The sequence below is a fragment of the Acipenser ruthenus genome, chromosome 20, assembly GCF_902713425.1.
Source record: "Acipenser ruthenus chromosome 20, fAciRut3.2 maternal haplotype, whole genome shotgun sequence".
Lineage (NCBI taxonomy): Eukaryota > Metazoa > Chordata > Actinopteri > Acipenseriformes > Acipenseridae > Acipenser > Acipenser ruthenus.
This window is the reverse complement of record NC_081208.1, coordinates 7,787,185-7,805,357: the sequence shown is the minus strand read 5'-3', so window position 1 is coordinate 7,805,357 and position 18,173 is coordinate 7,787,185. Positions and strand designations below refer to the sequence as shown.

At 39.8% G+C, this 18,173-nt stretch overlaps 1 protein-coding gene across 9 annotated transcripts in view; it reads left to right on the top strand.

Annotated features, from left to right (window-relative positions):
- The window catches only part of LOC117963733 (basement membrane-specific heparan sulfate proteoglycan core protein-like), a 207,080-nt gene that overhangs the window by 102,056 nt on the left and 86,851 nt on the right, over positions 1–18,173 (top strand). For 7 of the 9 annotated variants that reach the window (XM_058993408.1, XM_058993406.1, XM_058993401.1 and 4 more), the window contains exons 30-37: positions 3,406–3,479; positions 6,710–6,777; positions 7,032–7,172; positions 7,418–7,609; positions 13,147–13,230; positions 14,670–14,762; positions 15,816–15,899; positions 16,836–17,066. In XM_058993408.1, the coding sequence (XP_058849391.1) occupies positions 3,406–3,479; positions 6,710–6,777; positions 7,032–7,172; positions 7,418–7,609; positions 13,147–13,230; positions 14,670–14,762; positions 15,816–15,899; positions 16,836–17,066 (967 nt within the window). The remainder of the gene's footprint in view (positions 1–3,405; positions 3,480–6,709; positions 6,778–7,031; positions 7,173–7,417; positions 7,610–13,146; positions 13,231–14,669; positions 14,763–15,815; positions 15,900–16,835; positions 17,067–18,173) is intronic. The other 2 variants (XM_058993409.1, XM_058993410.1) reach the window with 1 other exon arrangement.

Here is an 18,173-nt window from a genome sequence, read left to right as displayed (position 1 = left end):
ATAATGCACTTTAATTAAGTGTAATTCTGAAACCCAGGACTGGGTACAGGGATAGTGTTTGTTTCAAGTGATGCAGCCAGACACAAACTTGCATAGCTTACTGGCACTCCAGTAGCAGTCCCAGCCAGGCCTAGCCAGGAGCAAAGGTCCATCAAAGTCTACCTCAGCTGCCCCTGTCTTGTCCTTCCAGACTTCACAACGTAACAAGTTCAGGTTTTAACAGGTTTTATATTTGGGATCTATGCAGTATCATCTGCCAAGTCTATGTACAGAGGGTTATTTGATTGTTGAAGTCAGTCAAGTAATTCTAAAAACTACCTTTATTTATTTTATTTTTTATATAAAAATAAATATGAACTCCAGGCTAATTTGACCACAGTTTTAGTGTTATACAAGCAAAGCTACTTACATATTTTAATATTATGTAGTATCTACATCAAAGTTAAGTACTCTAGGCTTTGACAGCTTTTGCATGCCATTTTAGTTTAGTTCTTAGTTTAATATTTTCTAAAATATTCCCTGCCCGTACAATTCCACCATAAGTTTCTTAGTATGACCATTGCAACGTATTTGTCTACAATGTTTTCTACAGCAATTGTTTTGTGTTTCATAAACATAATTCTTCTTATCTTTTTTTTTTTATTTTTCAGTTGCATTTGTATTGTCCATTTTGATAAAGCTATTGTATTAAAAGATTTAACATCTTTAATGCTGTAATAAAAGTATTTTCAAAACATATATTTTGTTGCTCTGTGCTAGTCAGAGTTCTGCTGGAATGAACAATTTAGTTTGAAGGGGAGGCTTCAAAACGCTATAATAAATATAATGGTTAGGACTTCCTGAACATTTCAATGTTAAAGTCCATTGCACAGTAGATAAGTTTTGACAATTGTTTTGTAAATATGTATTTTACATACTGTATATGTACATTTCTTAGTTTACCTTTCACAATAAGTCTATCTACCATATAAGAGTGACTTCATTGATTTTGGGCTGATTTTACAGAGTGGAAATTCATGAAACGATTGAATGTTCAGTAGGGCTCCTGATGTTCCGGAATTAGGCATTGGGAATGGGAAAGTGTTGTCTCTTCCTCCTCACCACTCCGGTTTTGTGGGGTTTATTTATTTATTTATTTGCACTGCACCCAGCCAAGTTGAGTTAATTCATCATGTGACTTCACTCGCGTGTCTGTGCTAAAACTCAACATGGCAACTGCATCATGAAAAAATGCAATATTTCAGAAAGACAGAGCTAAAACATTTTCTGATTATCTACATGAGCATGGTGGGATATTCCCGAAGTAAGCTAAATTTAATTGTTTTTTTCATTATTGTTTAGCTTATTTATATCCACTCTACCTGCATCTAATAAAGCTGTAATTAGCAATGTTAAACCATTTTTAATTAAATTATATTATCCGACGATGAAGCTCCACACTATTTTTCTTGCTTTACAGTCCTTAAAGGAAATTGCTCGCTTTACTGTGTAAAGGATGTAGTCACTACACTACACACCGTTTGTTTCATAAAGACATTCTGTCTGGAGTCACACCTCGTGTTAAATTTTGCAATTAAGGTAGGATTAGCAAAGAAACCATTGGGAGAATTCATTATGTATTACATTAAAGGGGTGCTATTTAAATTACAATCGGGTGATACACAGCAGTGAACCAAATGATGTTTATAAACATTATGACATGTAAGTGTCTTCAGGTGCTTTACTTACTATTACAGCATCAAGAGTCTGATTGCAAATCTTGGCTTTAATAAAAAAAAAAAAAAAAAAGAATTGTGGTAATTATTATTTTTTAACCATCAACATTATAGTGTTAAAATTCCTTGTTTTAATTATTTAAAAAAATCAAATAAAAAAAGTGATGAAAAATGGAATTGGTCATTTTGGAAAAAACAGAATTTGCTGTTCCCCAGATGAAGCATATGCTTTAGTAGTCAAATGGTTCTTATGTATCAAAAAAGTGAAAGTGTTTAATTGGAAACCCAAGAACTTTCATTCACCAATCAGGAACTCTGTTAGTGGGCACTTCCTCAACATAGATGGCCGCGCCACATTGAGATAAAATGTCTAGCTTTAATTATTATTGTCTAAATACTGGTGAAGATGCTTGCAAACATATGGTAAGCTGTAGCAAACCTGTGGTCATCTCTTGTTTCCTGTATAGTATAAATTACTTAACTGAGTTCAAGATTGTATTAGAATAGAGTACTTCCTGCTTAAGTATTCACTATTGCATGACACAAAGTGTGAAAGAGTGCTTCTTGGAGTCCCATTTTTTAGTTTCATTGATGTACAGCCTGGTTTACAGAAGAGCTTCATGTGAACAGGTAAGGGAACTTTTAACCCCACTAAACCTGCAATGTGCGCTATCCACTGTTTCCGCTTTGCAAAGCTTTGGGATGGGGCTTCACACTGTATTTGCTGTGAAATGTGTATTTCTTCGTCATCAGTTTTGTGTCAGAATTCAGAGACTTGTGGTGGGGTTGCTTTGGAGTAGTTGTGTTTGTTGATGTTTTGTACTGGGAATTGGAGTTGTTCCACTTTTAAATGCTGGCAAACTGAGCTAACTTTATATTAGAGTGTTTGGTGTTCAGAGTCCTTCAGTTCTGTTGTACAAAAAGACTTCTCAGTAATGGAATAGTTCTGAACTTTGTTGGATGGGAATAGGTGTCTTCATTGAAAATGAAATGGAGATGGAACATACCAGCCTTCTGGCACGTTTACATCCAGGGGCCACGTTGTATTATAACTCAAATGTAGCTGAAATATACCACTTGCTGTGAACAAACTACTGGCAGACAGACATTAAAAAGCTCTGTGTTGCACTGTTAAACACATTGGCTATAATATGAACAGAGTACAACAGTAGCTGCTCAGAGTGTAAGCAGCTGCTGTTGCTGTCTCTTATCTCCTTACAGGTGCGTCGTTGTGCAAGTAGGACGTGTCTTCTGTAGTCATCTGTTCCTGTATATGTGTATCCATGTATGCTTATGAATGTTGGGACAAACCGGTGCTTTCAAGGGTACTGCAAGGGGCATTGATATAAAGAAGAAACCTTCCTTTTTTGTTTTAATAATGTGTTAATAATGTTTTTACTGCATGTTAAAGGGCACTGTGTTTTATGATTTACAGACATGATGCATGATAGTACTCTGTAGTCCTGGCGTGGAAGAGATGGATGTCAAAAAGGCTTCAATTTAGTTTGGTAACAGTCCTGCCCCACTGTTTGATTAAAACTCAGTGCTTCGTGGGATTACCCCAAAATTATCATTGGAGACAATAAAGGATATAACACAACCACCCTCCTATTATTAGAATCATATTATCCACCATAGATGCAATGATGCTTTGCAAGGAACTGCTCTTAACTGTGGAATGTCTGTTTAGGTGTGCTGCAGGGTACTCTGGGAATCCACTCCTGGGACGGCCGTGCAGCAGGAACGGGAATAACAACGGGAACGGTAACGGCAGTATCTGTTTGTTGTGTTTTTAAATAATTCTGTGCCCCCATGTGGGAAGCATAGTGTCGTAGTTTTTCAGTGGCTTCTAGGGACGTGTATTGGCTAGTTCCTTTAACCCAGTGGTGCTAACTTGTAGGGGTAGAATGACTACTTGCTAGTCTTGAGTAGTCAAAGTAAAATAGTTAACTATATACAGTGCCTTGCGAAAGTATTCGGCCCCCTTGAACTTTGCGACCTTTTGCCACATTTCAGGCTTCAAACATAAAGATATGAAACTGTAATTTTTTGTGAAGAATCAACAACAAGTGGGACACAATCATGAAGTGGAACGAAATTTATTGGATATTTCAAACTTTTTTAACAAATAAAAAACTGAAAAATTGGGCGTGCAAAATTATTCAGCCCCCTTAAGTTAATACTTTGTAGCGCCACCTTTTGCTGCGATTACAGCTGTAAGTCGCTTGGGGTATGTCTCTATCAGTTTTGCACATCGAGAGACTGAAATTTTTGCCCATTCCTCCTTGCAAAACAGCTCGAGCTCAGTGAGGTTGGATGGAGAGCATTTGTGAACAGCAGTTTTCAGTTCTTTCCACAGATTCTCGATTGGATTCAGGTCTGGACTTTGACTTGGCCATTCTAACACCTGGATATGTTTATTTGTGAACCATTCCATTGTAGATTTTGCTTTATGTTTTGGATCATTGTCTTGTTGGAAGACAAATCTCCGTCCCAGTCTCAGGTCTTTTGCAGACTCCATCAGGTCTTCTTCCAGAATGGTCCTGTATTTGGCTCCATCCATCTTCCCATCAATTTTAACCATCTTCCCTGTCCCTGCTGAAGAAAAGCAGGCCCAAACCATGATGCTGCCACCACCATGTTTGACAGTGGGGATGGTGTGTTCAGGGTGATGAGCTGTGTTGCTTTTACGCCAAACATAACGTTTTGCATTGTTGCCAAAAAGTTCGATTTTGGTTTCATCTGACCAGAGCACCTTCTTCCACATGTTTGGTGTGTCTCCCAGGTGGCTTGTGGCAAACTGTAAACGACACTTTTTATGGATATCTTTAAGAAATGGCTTTCTTCTTGCCACTCTTCCATAAAGGCCAGATTTGTGCAGTATACGACTGATTGTTGTCCTATGGACAGAGTCTCCCACCTCAGCTGTAGATCTCTGCAGTTCATCCAGAGTGATCATGGGCCTCTTGGCTGCATCTCTGATCAGTCTTCTCCTTGTATGAGCTGAAAGTTTAGAGGGACGGCCAGGTCTTGGTAGATTTGCAGTGGTCTGATACTCCTTCCATTTCAATATTATCGCTTGCACAGTGCTCCTTGGGATGTTTAAAGCTTGGGAAATCTTTTTGTATCCAAATCCGGCTTCAAACTTCTCCACAACAGTATCTCGGACCTGCCTGGTGTGTTCCTTGTTCTTCATGATGCTCTCTGCGCTTTAAACGGACCTCTGAGACTATCACAGTGCAGGTGCATTTATACGGAGACTTGATTACACACAGGTGGATTCTATTTATCATCATTAGTCATTTCGGTCAACATTGGATCATTCAGAGATCCTCACTGAACTTCTGGAGAGAGTTTGCTGCACTGAAAGTAAAGGGGCTGAATAATTTTGCACGCCCAATTTTTCAGTTTTTTATTTGTTAAAAAAGTTCTGGAAGAAGACCTGATGGAGTCTGCAAAAGACCTGAGACTGGGACGGAGATTTGTCTTCCAACAAGACAATGATCCAAAACATAAAGCAAAATCTACAATGGAATGGTTCACAAATAAACATATCCAGGTGTTAGAATGGCCAAGTCAAAGTCCAGACCTGAATCCAATCGAGAATCTGTGGAAAGAACTGAAAACTGCTGTTCACAAATGCTCTCCATCCAACCTCACTGAGCTCGAGCTGTTTTGCAAGGAGGAATGGGCAAAAATTTCAGTCTCTCGATGTGCAAAACTGATAGAGACATACCCCAAGCGACTTACAGCTGTAATCGCAGCAAAAGGTGGCGCTACAAAGTATTAACTTAAGGGGGCTGAATAATTTTGCACGCCCAATTTTTCAGTTTTTTATTTGTTAAAAAAGTTTGAAATATCCAATAAATTTCGTTCCACTTCATGATTGTGTCCCACTTGTTGTTGATTCTTCACAAAAAATTACAGTTTCATATCTTTATGTTTGAAGCCTGAAATGTGGCAAAAGGTCGCAAAGTTCAAGGGGGCCGAATACTTTCGCAAGGCACTGTATATATATATATATATACATACATACATATACATACGGGGTATATATTATGTATCAAGTAATGTCTGGTTCTCTGATTATACAGTTTTCTAACACTTTGCTGGTGCTTTATATTTTAAAACATCTTTTGAATGTTTAAATAATGAATGTTCTGAAAGGGCATTTCTGTGTAATGGATTGCAAATCTTACCTTGTTTAAACAGCTGAATACAGTTAACACTCACATTGCTAGTTTGCCACTAGAGTACACTTTAAACGCACAAAAACAGGACTGTTTACTGCTGCTTTGAAATCGACTGCCAGCTTCTGAAGTTCACTGTCACTTTTCTTGTCGAGTGTTCGATGCTACTTGTGGCTCTTTCAGTCCATTCCAAACCAGCACCTTGTTTCAACCAGCTCCTGAATATCGAGTTTCAATTCAGTAATTAAGGACGTGTGTTTAAACAAGGACCTGGAATGGACTGAGAGAGACACAGCTTTAAACAATGCAAGGCCCATTACATATCATTTTTTTTATTTAAAGTTTTATTTACTGTGAATGCTGCTATAACAGCGGTCTGAGAGACAGTGTAAACGACTGTACATTAAATAGAAAGCCTTGTATTGCATATTTATATACCGAACGTTCTTGGAATAAATCTGTAGGTTTTTGGGTGAAATGAATACAAACTGACCAAATAGCGTTTGTAAAAAAAAAACTAAAAAAAACAGGAATATACAATTTGTAAAAACGAAATTACTTTTTGACGATAAGTATCTTTTGTTAATGTTTTAATAGATACTGAAATTTTTGCTAATTTTATAACTACTCTTCCAATGTTTATAAGCAATGTTGTATGACATTTTAGATAATAGTCTGGATGTTTATATAGTTGGTTTTGTCTGTCAAATATAATGTACTGTATAAAAATGTAGCGGTTAGCACAGACTTGTTTTGTATTTTTTCTTTCGGGAAAGATTGCTGATTTCTTATTTCTCGGTTTAGATTGCCGTTGTGACCCCAGAGGAAGTGCTAGCGACAGATGTGATGCCAATGGTCAATGCCTCTGCAAGGCAAGGACATCTCTTTGTGTTTAAAATTGCATTTTAAATACATTTAATCTCTTCTTCCTCCCCATATGTTTTCCATACATATGCAACAGCTAACCTGTATTCTCATTTTGTTTTCCAGAAATATTAACTATTTTTAATTGCCTGTGCATTTACAACGCCTGTCTAATCACGAGTGTGACTGTACAGAACAGTGGTGTCAAAGGTGGAATATGTAGGAGATTTGTTATAAAACTCCTGCTTTGTGTTTCTTGCAGATGCACACAGAGGGCCCTACTTGCAGTAGCTGCAAACTTGGGCACTTCCACCTGAGTGCTGCTGTGCGGGAGGGCTGCCTACCCTGCTTCTGTATGGGAGTGACTCAGCAGTGTATCAGCTCCTCTTACTACAGAGACCTGGTGAGAAGGGATAGAATGGGGTTTGAGAGAAGGTTGGAAACTCGTTGCATGAAAGTTTAAGAGCTTGCCGAGGTGAAAACTTTCAAATTTAAAATAGTTTCAAAAAACGTTTTAATAGGTATTCTTTAGGATAAACCAAACAAGCTCAAAGTCAGATGAGGAAATGTCTGGTTTTAAAATGGATACAATAGGAATTGGCTTTGACCTGTCTGAAAACCCTCTTTACCTTACCTTTTTTACTTCAGATTTCCACCTCGTTTTCTCCCGGAAACTTCCAGAACTTTGCCCTGGTGAACCGGCAACGCAGCACACGCATCGTTACTGGAATTTCAGTGGAAGTCGCCACTGACGGCACTCAGCTGTCATACAGCCGCTTCGGACAGCTGGGCCAGGAGGCATTGTATTGGCAACTTCCAGAGAATCTCCAGGGAGACAAGGTAGTCTTCAGCAGCACTTTAGCTTATTAACAGTGCTTTGCTGTTTCAGTGGCTCATGTTAACTCTCCAACAAAGTAGGCATGATTGAAGCTGTGCAATTGTGGAAACCAACTTAGGTAGGCAGACGTTTCAGATAATGGGTTTCGTCTGGGTTAAAACAGGGATAACATGGTTTACCTCCAAGTCATGATGTGAAACTTCTTCCATTGCCATTGTCTATACAGTTGAATCCAGTCACACTTCCCTCAGGGTTTGAACCCATTTGAAGAATCTGCTGAAAGCTCAGCAGTTTTGATTTAATTTTTTTAGGGTTATTCAGAAGTTAATTTAACCAATCGGATGCCGATATTCGCGATAAATCAGCCACAATACAATGGAAAATGTGCGGCTTGTCTGTGACAATTTGATTCAGCGTATCAGTCTGTTACACGGCAGACACGTTGAGCAATGGTCCTGTCTGAACTTCTGAATTAAAGGAAGTAAAAGGTAAGGGGACTGCTTTTTAGAAAGCTGAAACCGTTGCTTCTTGAGGTCTGCTAGTTTAAACATTCATATCTATAGTGTGGTGCTGGAAAGATCGACAGCATTCCTGCATGTATGAGGGAACTAGTGATAATCTTTACTAATAATTAGAAAAAATACTTTATCTTTTTGTTTAATGCATTTCAATAGGTGTGGTAATAGAGGCAAAGATTAAGCATTTAGAATCTTGACTAGACACAAATGTGCATGTAAAATATACCTACAAATTAAAAAACACTAATCAAGGTTCTTATTATGGGATGGCTTTAAACATGCCAAGCATGTTAAAGTTTAAACAGGTTTATTCTTAGTTTACAGAATCAAGCATCCCAATTTTCAGCAGCCTAAAATCATAGATGTGACTTTCTCCATTTTACGTTTTTTCTGTGTGGCTTTCTACTGTGTCTGGTTCTTCAGAGGGAGGCTTTCTTTGCCCGTATGAGGCGGGCACACAAGGTAAAACAGTGTGTCTGGTTTGTACTGATGTTTCTGTGAGCCTGGCTTTGGAGACATGTAGAAGCATGTGTTCCTTACTGGCTGCATTTCCATGCCTTGAGTCTGTTTTCAGATGCCAAACCAAGGCTAATTTTCATGACAGTTTCCTTTAAATTGCTTGAGTCAGATTACTGGGTAATTGTCGACCTTAAACCATGAGCATGCTGTCTGCTAGCAAACGCATGTTTGGAAATGTACTTTTCAGGTTACACCCACATATCATTAATTTAAAGTGCCCTCTAAACATTAGCTCAAGGACCTGAAGGCTAGGCAGTGCAGTGGACTAATTTGCAAGCCTCGGCTGTATTTAAGAGAGATTTAAAAGGGCGATATGGATCAAAATGATAATTCCCTCACCAAATGTGTTTGTACTGGAGCATGTCTGAGGGAAAGGTGTACAATGCATAGATTGTACTGGAGCATGTCTGAGGGAAAGGTATACAATGCATAGATTTCTCGAGATGCTTTTGAGGGTTTGAAAGTCTGATCCACTCCTGAGAAAGTATAGCGGTGTTTGTTTTTTCTTCACCCTAAATGCTTGTACAGGACTTGTCTTGCATGCAGATTGTTTGAGCTTTATATTGTATATCAAGCCTTGACAGAGCCTTTTAAATGAGTAATATTGTAGAAAGATTTCATGTATGAAAAAAGCTTGAGCATTATCTGTACTGCAAGTGTGTTTATAGTACTGGTCAAGGAAATATTATGTGAACCCCAAAACCAGAAGAGGGCTTAAAGCCATTAGGCTCCTCTTATTGTCCAGGGATTCTGTATTCATTTGACTCTCAGACACTTAAACTGGACTAAACACATGATGCCAAACTACAGTGCTAAGTTTACACCTTGTCTCTTTTTTCTTAATGGAAAAACAAATGATCAATCTAGGAAAAAATATTCAGTGTGTTATTTCAAGGATCCTGATGCAGTCCATAGTTATTTTATTGATAGATTAGTAGCATTACCAATTTGTTTTTCCCTTTTTAGATTTATAGTAATAATGCTTTGATAGCCAACTTCATGGTGAAAATATAAGACGACACTAATAGTGTGGGACCAGGGGGTTAGAATGACTTTCACAGCAAGAATGATCTTGTTAGGAACACTCCAAGCCTTCCTGCTGATTCGAATTGTGTAGCGGGTTAATCCTTTTTAGGCTTTACTAATGAGCCCATGAATTGTAGGTGTGACTAAAACTTGGAATGGTTATCCTATGTTTACGTCCTTGTGATTCAAACAAAAAACGCATAGCAGTGAAGGTTCTTATCCAGATTGTCATCACTTTGAGGTAATGTGCATCACATGAGCATGACAATTGAAGCCAACGAGAGGTAGGTGGATTTTAACAGGCTTCATATGGAAGCCTTCATGTCGGGCAATGTTGCATCTTACCAGTGATAAGGTACCTGCTGCATTTATTAGAAAGATTCAACTTTGACTGAGGAGCAACTGAGGAAGGATGCGGCCGTGTGGAATTTCATGGACTCCACTGACTCCATGGGAGAAGCTCGTTCAAGGTCAAAACGGTCCCTCAAGGTATCGGAGACACCGCATGGCCCCACATCACTGGCATGACATCATTGTGGGCTGAACTGGAAGGAATGTACAGTAGAACAACCATTCTAATACATACATAACAGTAGTAATTATCATCGTGGCGTTCCGCAATGAGTAGCATCGTTTTGAAGACCTAACAGAAGCATGTTGACTTTTGTGCCTTGGAAGAAACTCAGACCCCTTGCCCACTGAATGTGATAGTCATTGTGTGTTTTCAGTTTTATTGCTGTGAATGTTAACCAGTAGTCTGTGAGAAAGGAGACTGGCAAACCATTTGTTTGCAAGCTGCTTGTGGGTATTTCCGCCTGTTTCAGCAGTGATGGGTATCCTCCAGTGTTGAGGGAAGGCAAAGCTTCTGCTTCCTCAGTAAGACTTCCACCAAGACACATGCATGAGACTCATTTCAACATTGAAATGTTTGGTCATTAATTTATTAAGTATTTTTTATTTTTAATTCTCAGTTGTTTCCCATTTGTGTTATATTGCCCTTTATATGCAATGTTCTGAAACTTTGGTTTGGTTTAGTTTTGTAGTTAACAGAATTTCTTCATGCAGTAAATTGTCCAGTCTTGTCGACTGCTTGGTGTAGGGCTTTGCTAATACTTTCACTCGTACTCAGAATTGCTTTTAAGAAGTTTTTATCGTCCAGTATTAAATAAATTAAAATGCATCCATTTATTAATGTGTTGATTTCAAAACCAGAAAAGCTGTCCTTAAAAATAATTTTACTGCAGTACGCCGTCAAAATGTCAGCACACCAGATGAGAGGAAAATTTGCATCCAATCAGCTTTTACAACACTCAATGCAGAAGTTAATTGCCATTGACTGGTATTCAGATGTAAAGGTGAGGGAATAGGTGTGTTTTTGATTTAATACCTGCCGATTTTTAAATACTGCTTAAATGCAATTCCAAGTACGAATACAAGTATCAGTACACCCCTAGCATGGGGAGATATAAAACCTGACACCACGCATGACTACCACTACTGCTGCTTCCTTTCTTGCATGACTGTATGCATCTTCTCTACTGCTGCTTCCTTTCTTGCGTGGCTGCATGCATCTTTGTTACTCTTAGCACCTATTTTGTTTCTTCTGCCTCAAATGGGTGATGCTCTTTCACCCCCACTCTATACAGTCCCTGTCCAAACTGGAAGAGATAAAGCAACTTGACGATCAGATATGGGCGCTCATCTCCAACTTTTCATCCAGCCAACCTGCCTCCTCTTCCTCCAACCCTGAGCCACTAGCCCCAGCTGAGAGCAGAACTTTCTCTCGGCCCGTCTTTGTGGCTCCTGCTGGCCCACCAGCTCCCTCTCCTCCTCGTGCTACCGCACCCTCTGCTCCTTCTCCTCCATCTGGCTTCTCTTCCTCTTTCTCTGCCAGAGCTCCTCTGCCGCCCTCTCCTCTCTCTGCACCTCCTGGCTTCGCTTCCAGGCTCACAGAGACTGAGGTATGTGTTTATCCACAGCCCTTCACAGAATCCAGTAGGTGGACTGAACAAAACAAGCACCGCATTTCATTGTTATGCCAATGTGTGAAAAACGCGATGTTTTATCTGTAGTAAATGAACAATAAAAAGTACAATGCTAGAATGTATATTTTAAGTTTTACATTTTTTTTCACATAGAGTATTAGAATACATTGGTGTACAATGAAGAAAATAGTATAAATAATGACCCTAAGTGGGATGCATAGGTAATGTTCAGCCTCACTCTTCTTGTCTTGGGTAAATTATTAAAACAGAAATGCATAGTCTGGAGTATTGTACTGTATGTTTTAAACATATATCTCAGAAACTTTTTACAAAGGCGTGTTGGATTGTAAGATGTACTGAGAAAAAAAGAGCAAATAGCCAAATATCTTGAAATGGTTTTAAATGTTATGACGTGATGTGGTGTTTCACCGATTACCGATGTGACTGTTTTCAGACATATCGGCAGGTTTTACCTGCACCTCGGGAACAAAGGCAGCCGTCCACAAACCTTATCCCAGGCCTGCCTCTGTCCCCCCGAGGCCCCAGGCCTGTTGACAGTGACAAGGTAGCACCGGGCCGCTGGCCTACTTGCATGGAGTGGTGCTTTGAATACGTATGAAATGGGTAACACATCTTGAGGATGTACGTTCGTGTGATATGGAGTGCACCATGAGTTAAAGTAAAACCATCTCTGTTGAAGAGAACCGCAGAGGTGATTACCTTGTATCTGCTCAGAAGGGGTTTAACCACACCCTGCCATGTGTAGTTTGAAGTCAGTCAGTGCCAGTAATCTGATTTTGTTTCAACACCTCTCCATAGGAGTACTCTTGGGCAGCAGCAAGAGGAGCTTGTTAACCAGCTCCTCTGGTTTTATATGGTACAAAATACTCAAATACATGATATTTGGGCCATCTACAAAAATGTAGATAATTGCTAAATAAACATTGAAAAATAGAAGGCTGAATTATAATGTTTTTGCATGAGTCGATGCTCAAATACTGTACAAAGTGTTTTATAAAACACCATATGACAAAAAACCCACTGCTGCAAACATGATTACAGACATGTTCAAAATGAGTTCCAACACTGACTTGGCACAGGACACTTCACAGGACACTTGTGTGATTGGGCCTTGACCTGTCTGGATAATTTACATGGGAAGCTTCTGCTGCCCTACAAGCACTTTGCCCATGACTTGAATTCATGAAGGCTCAACATGTCTTCAACACTGAATGTATTCCTGTTTACTTGTAAAACTGTAATGTTTTTTCTATAGTGTGTGTATGAATCTCAATGTATTGTACACGTGTACGTCCTAATGATAGAATTCAGGTGTCTTCTGGCATGTCCTGGGAACCGTACTGCTTGTTTGAGGGATGAATTCCAGCCCTGTCCTGCCAATTATTTCACCTGCTTCAGCTTTGGTTATGCTTTGTGGACTCTAGCTGCAATTCTCTCTATCTCACTGCTCTTATTCCTCCTGTGTCCCAGTATGCTTTGGTCTACAAGGGTCTCAGCTTGCTTCCTGATGGCCTCTTCTACTGGCAGCTCCCACAGCACTTCAAAGGGGATAAGGTAAAAGACTATGCATGAACCAATAAAGCCATGTTTCAGAGGTTAAGTTACATATCCAGATACTATATATTTTCAATAGAGGTTGGCATAGGTACCCAAAGACCCAGGTACCCTGCCCACTGTAAAATATATTCAGGTTTTTGTATTCCTACCTGGTTGTCTGTTCCTCAACAGCCAACATTTGAACTTCTGCATTGCATTAACCACCTCTTCGCAACTCTTGGTTAATCTGACAATATACCACATTGTTCAATCCAGGTCCATCTCTGAAATTAGATATTTTGCAGTTTTGACTTAAAGAAATAGGTGCAGTTGTGATTTTTCTATCCATGTGTACCTCCGATTTTTCAAACAATATTTTTGGTCTCAACAAGTATGTATTTGCTCATAAATTTGACAATGGATAACTTTTCAATGAAATAAGTTTTTGTTGAACGTCCCAGGTGTGTTGTTGAAATTGTTTTGGATAGATAATGCTGCTAAAGCTGAGGGAAGCCTGGTTCCAGGATACCGTGAGACCTAGTTTGAGGCAACTTTTATGTACTGTATCAAACCCCAAGTCTCCCCCTGGTGTGAATGCAGTGACCTGAAACCAAGTTCCAAGCCACAAAGTGGCTTTGTGTTCCCTCAGCTTAAAGGATAAAACCAAACCACATCCTTAGGATATGACGTGCTTGTGGGAACTGAAATATCTGCCACAAATATATACCGGAAATTTACATTCAAAGATGTTGGTGGGAATATAAACATTGATGAATAAACGCAGAATGACTTGAGCTTGTACAGCAATCCATGTGCCATCTTGGGTGTCACCATTGCAGACACATTTCTGGAGATAAAATAAACTCCAAAGCAGACAGTCCAAAAATAAGATTTGACGTAAAATTATTAAAGATGGAACAAAACCCAATACAATACAAGAATACCAAGTCTTTAAGTAATGGGTCCTTCTCTTTATCCATCTACTGTTGGAAGGTAGTGTACTGGCAATCACTGGATGCATTATGGATTTCTTATCTAAGTGTTGTCCAAATTGGTAAATTAAATCATACTGTATGCAACCAGCTCTTTAAACTAGTTTAGCCAAACCTAATAAACAACACAATGCTTTTTTCATTTATTATTATTTGTTTATTTAGCAGACGCCTTTATCCAAGGCGACTTACAGAGACTAGGGTGTGTGAACTATGCATCAGCTGATGTCTCACCTGAAAGATGGAGCACAAGGAGGTTAAGTGACTTGCTCAGGGTCACACAATGAGTTAGTGGCTGAGGTGGGATTTGAGCCGGGGACCTCCTGGTTACAAGCCGTTTTCTTTAACCACTGGACCACACAGCCTCCATTTTCCAGCCTGGCGTTCTCCAGTATTGAATACCTCCTTGGTCCTTTTCCACAGCTAGAAGACTCTATCTGAACTTTCTGTCCTCATGTCTTCTAGATTGGATCCTACGGTGGCCGCCTCCGATACACTCTCTCCTACAACGCTGGGGTCAGGGGATCTCCGGTCCCGGATGCCGATGTGCAGATCATTGTGAGTATGGCTAAGATGCTGGACCCCTCTTTGTGATTATTCAGTTCTTTGCTCTATCAAGATAGGGGACCCAAAAACTGCAGGTGCCTACACATTCTTTCATGCTTCTATACTAATCAGTAAACCCCAGGAAGGTAAGACGCCATGGGCAAGCAGCCAAAAAATCCACAAGACGGCCTGTTAATTCAGCTGTTGTTTTTGATGCTTGCTAATGTAGTGCTCATGAATCGAAGGACACTTGCTAATCACAGCTGCTTCTATGAGTGAGCGCACCTCAATCCTGACCTGAACTCCCCCCTCCATCTAGTTGGTCCCCGTCTCCATCCAGTTGGTCCCCCTCTCTGCAATAGTGACAAATTGTATGGTGGTTTTGTGATGTAGACTCCAACTAGGTTGATACTCCTCAAACTCATTTCATTATTGATTCAAACTCAGGTCTCCAAAGGTGAAAGGCTTTTGAATTAACTGGCTGTGCACCACCTACCTTCAGTAAAAATAGATTTCTGTTGTGCCTGCTGTTTACAGAAAAGCTGTACTGGACACACCTGTAAAACATGTTATAGCCACTGAATGTTTCAGACCGTGAAGGTGCAAGTGTCCAGTACATAGACATGTACAAAAATAAATAATAAAGTGGGAATTGTTAACGCCACTGTAAAGCTCTTTTTGCAAAAGACAGTGTGTGTTGGGTCATGTTCCTGCTGCAGACCGTAGCTTTGGAATTTCCTTCCTAAAGCCTTTCAAGGGTGTGATTTTCTTTGTGGAGTTCAAAACTAGAAAAGCATTCTTGTTTAGTCTGGCATAACACTGCCAGACACAGCACTTTGTCAAGCCCCGTGCTTTTGTATAGTTTTGCCATATATAATTTTTGCTGTCTATTATGCATCACGTTGAGGTGAACATACAAGGCTCTAATAGAGAGCAATTATAACTTTAAATAGCGAATATGAGTAAGCGTCCTTATCCCGGCTCTGTGGCTATACAGTATGCTGAGCTATGAAAGCTGTAGTTGTGTGTGGGATGTCTAACCCTTGTGCTGGATTTGTTTTCTAGGGTAATGACATCACTCTGGTGTCCTACCACCCTGAACAGCTGAGACCCCGGGAGAGGAAGACCTTTGAAGTCATTTTCAGAGAGGTAACCGGCAACAGCATTTATCTAAATTTGACAATGTGTCACACTCTGTGTACAAATATATATCCTGCACCTTGATATTTAAAACTTTACATTTGCAATGTGACTGTTGCTGAAGAACGGATATACCAAAAAATAGTACCCAGAAAAAATAAATACATATATGTGGTGAAACTTGCCTCTTAAGATGGAAGTCATATCCTTGTGCTGTATTCAAATAACATGCTCCCCCTTAAAAACCCAAATTGTCATTTGCCTTGAATACCCCATTCCCACCACAGGTTTCTTGATCATTCAAATTGAGCTCTGTACCAAGAAAAAGTGCTAACCCCTCTTTTTATTATACATTATGTATGAAAAATCCCTGCTGCATCTTATCCTGTGTATAGATGTCAAAGTTAAACACTTTGAGAGTAGTTCATGACTACACTCTTTGTGAGATTTCATGAGATGACATCGCTTGTGACAGACGCGTGACACACGGGACGTATCAAGGTATAGAAAACTGCAGAAAGTACCTTATTTTAACACATGTGGCTATCTGTAACCTGTCCTCCTGCAAAGAAATATCACTTACAAAAAATGTGGCATTTCTTATATGCACTGGGAGAAGAGTATTGCAGGGGGATAGGGAAACTTAGAAAGAAGGCAACTATGACAGTGCTATAAAGAACACAGGAGCGCTTTTTAACTTGACACCAGGATGTGAAGAGTGAAACAGAAATTGCACAGTCAATCTAAACAAGAAGATGCATCAGCAATAATCACTCTGATATCATGCCTATACCAAATTCCGCTTGATCACCGCCACCCTGATACGTACAACCCTGCTTTGTCACGGGCCTTTCTGAATTGAATCTGAATGAATAATAATTAAGGAACCCCAGTGATTGAGGGATGGTTGCAGCTCTAACGCTCCCCTCTTTCTCGTGAGAGCAGCAATACTGGAAGCGTCCGGACGGAATGCAGGCGACCCGTGAACACCTGATGATGGTCCTGGCTGACCTGGATGAGATCCTGGTCCGAGCCTCCTACTCCACTGACATGCTCTCCACCAGCATCTCGGGGGTCAGCATGGAGGTGGCCGTGCCCACTCCCACCAGCTTGCCCCAGGCCCTGGAAGTGGAGCAGTGTGGCTGCCCGCCTGGCTACCAGGGGCTGTCCTGCCAGGTGAGACACCACCACATTTTAAGGTTAAAGGAGTGCTAGCCTATTATTGGCTTTATTAACAATATTATTACCCTTTAATTGAGTATCTTTGGTTCTGTTTTTTTTCACTTTAATTCAGTTGATATTTCAGATACAACGGCATAGATAAACTGCAACATCCTGGTACTTGTACTGTAGATCACATGGTCTGATTGCAGCCAGACCACTTGAGTGAGTTTCCTGACATACGAAGTGTACCAGGAAGCAGCAGCATCTTTTTTATTCTGATATTAGTCACTGGTTCTGTAACGCTGTTTAGCCTTCCAGGGAACTGTTTCCTGTTATCAAGGGAATGTTGATAATGTTAGTGGGAGTTTTAATCTGCAGTCACTAGAGTCGGGATAACCCACCACCCCTGCCCTGTCCACAGTTTAACAAACCTCCCTCGGGACTACAAATCGTAGCTTCCCATTTAGACTTGAAACAGCTGTTTGGACATGCAGAGAATGAACAGCTTATTCATTAGTCGTGCATCAGTACATCTAGCCGTGGGAAACTCGTACTGTCTCTCTTTCGCAGTGCATTTTAAAACGACTTAAATGATGTGTAGTGCTAGGTTTTGGACAGCAGTATTCAACAGAGGCTACTCTATGCAGAACCCCACACTTACAAACCTACCAGAAACGGGTGGTTCTGGCTACAGTAAATGGCATAAACACTAGGCTATTCTGTCTTGTTTTTTGGTTTTCTTTGTATTATTATTTCTCAGAATGTGTAGACCTTTTATGAAAACAGTACACATACAATACATCTTTAATTCACGTTTTTAAAGAGACTTCAAGAAAACCTCAAGCAAATATTCACTTCAAAACCTAGTCAAGTGAGAGTTACTTGTTGGATAACTGATCAAGCAAGAACATCCCTTAGCCAGTCTCAATGCATCATAAAAACTACAGTATACATTAAATACTTCAACAGTAGGAATATAGTACTGAAGATCAATAACTAGGAAATAAGAAACAGCATTGCAAGTAGAAGACTTCAATTAGGTGTTTTATAAGAACCCACCTGAAACCATAGATAGTTTCCTATGTGCAGCCTGTAAAACAAAATATCAACAGCAGTACA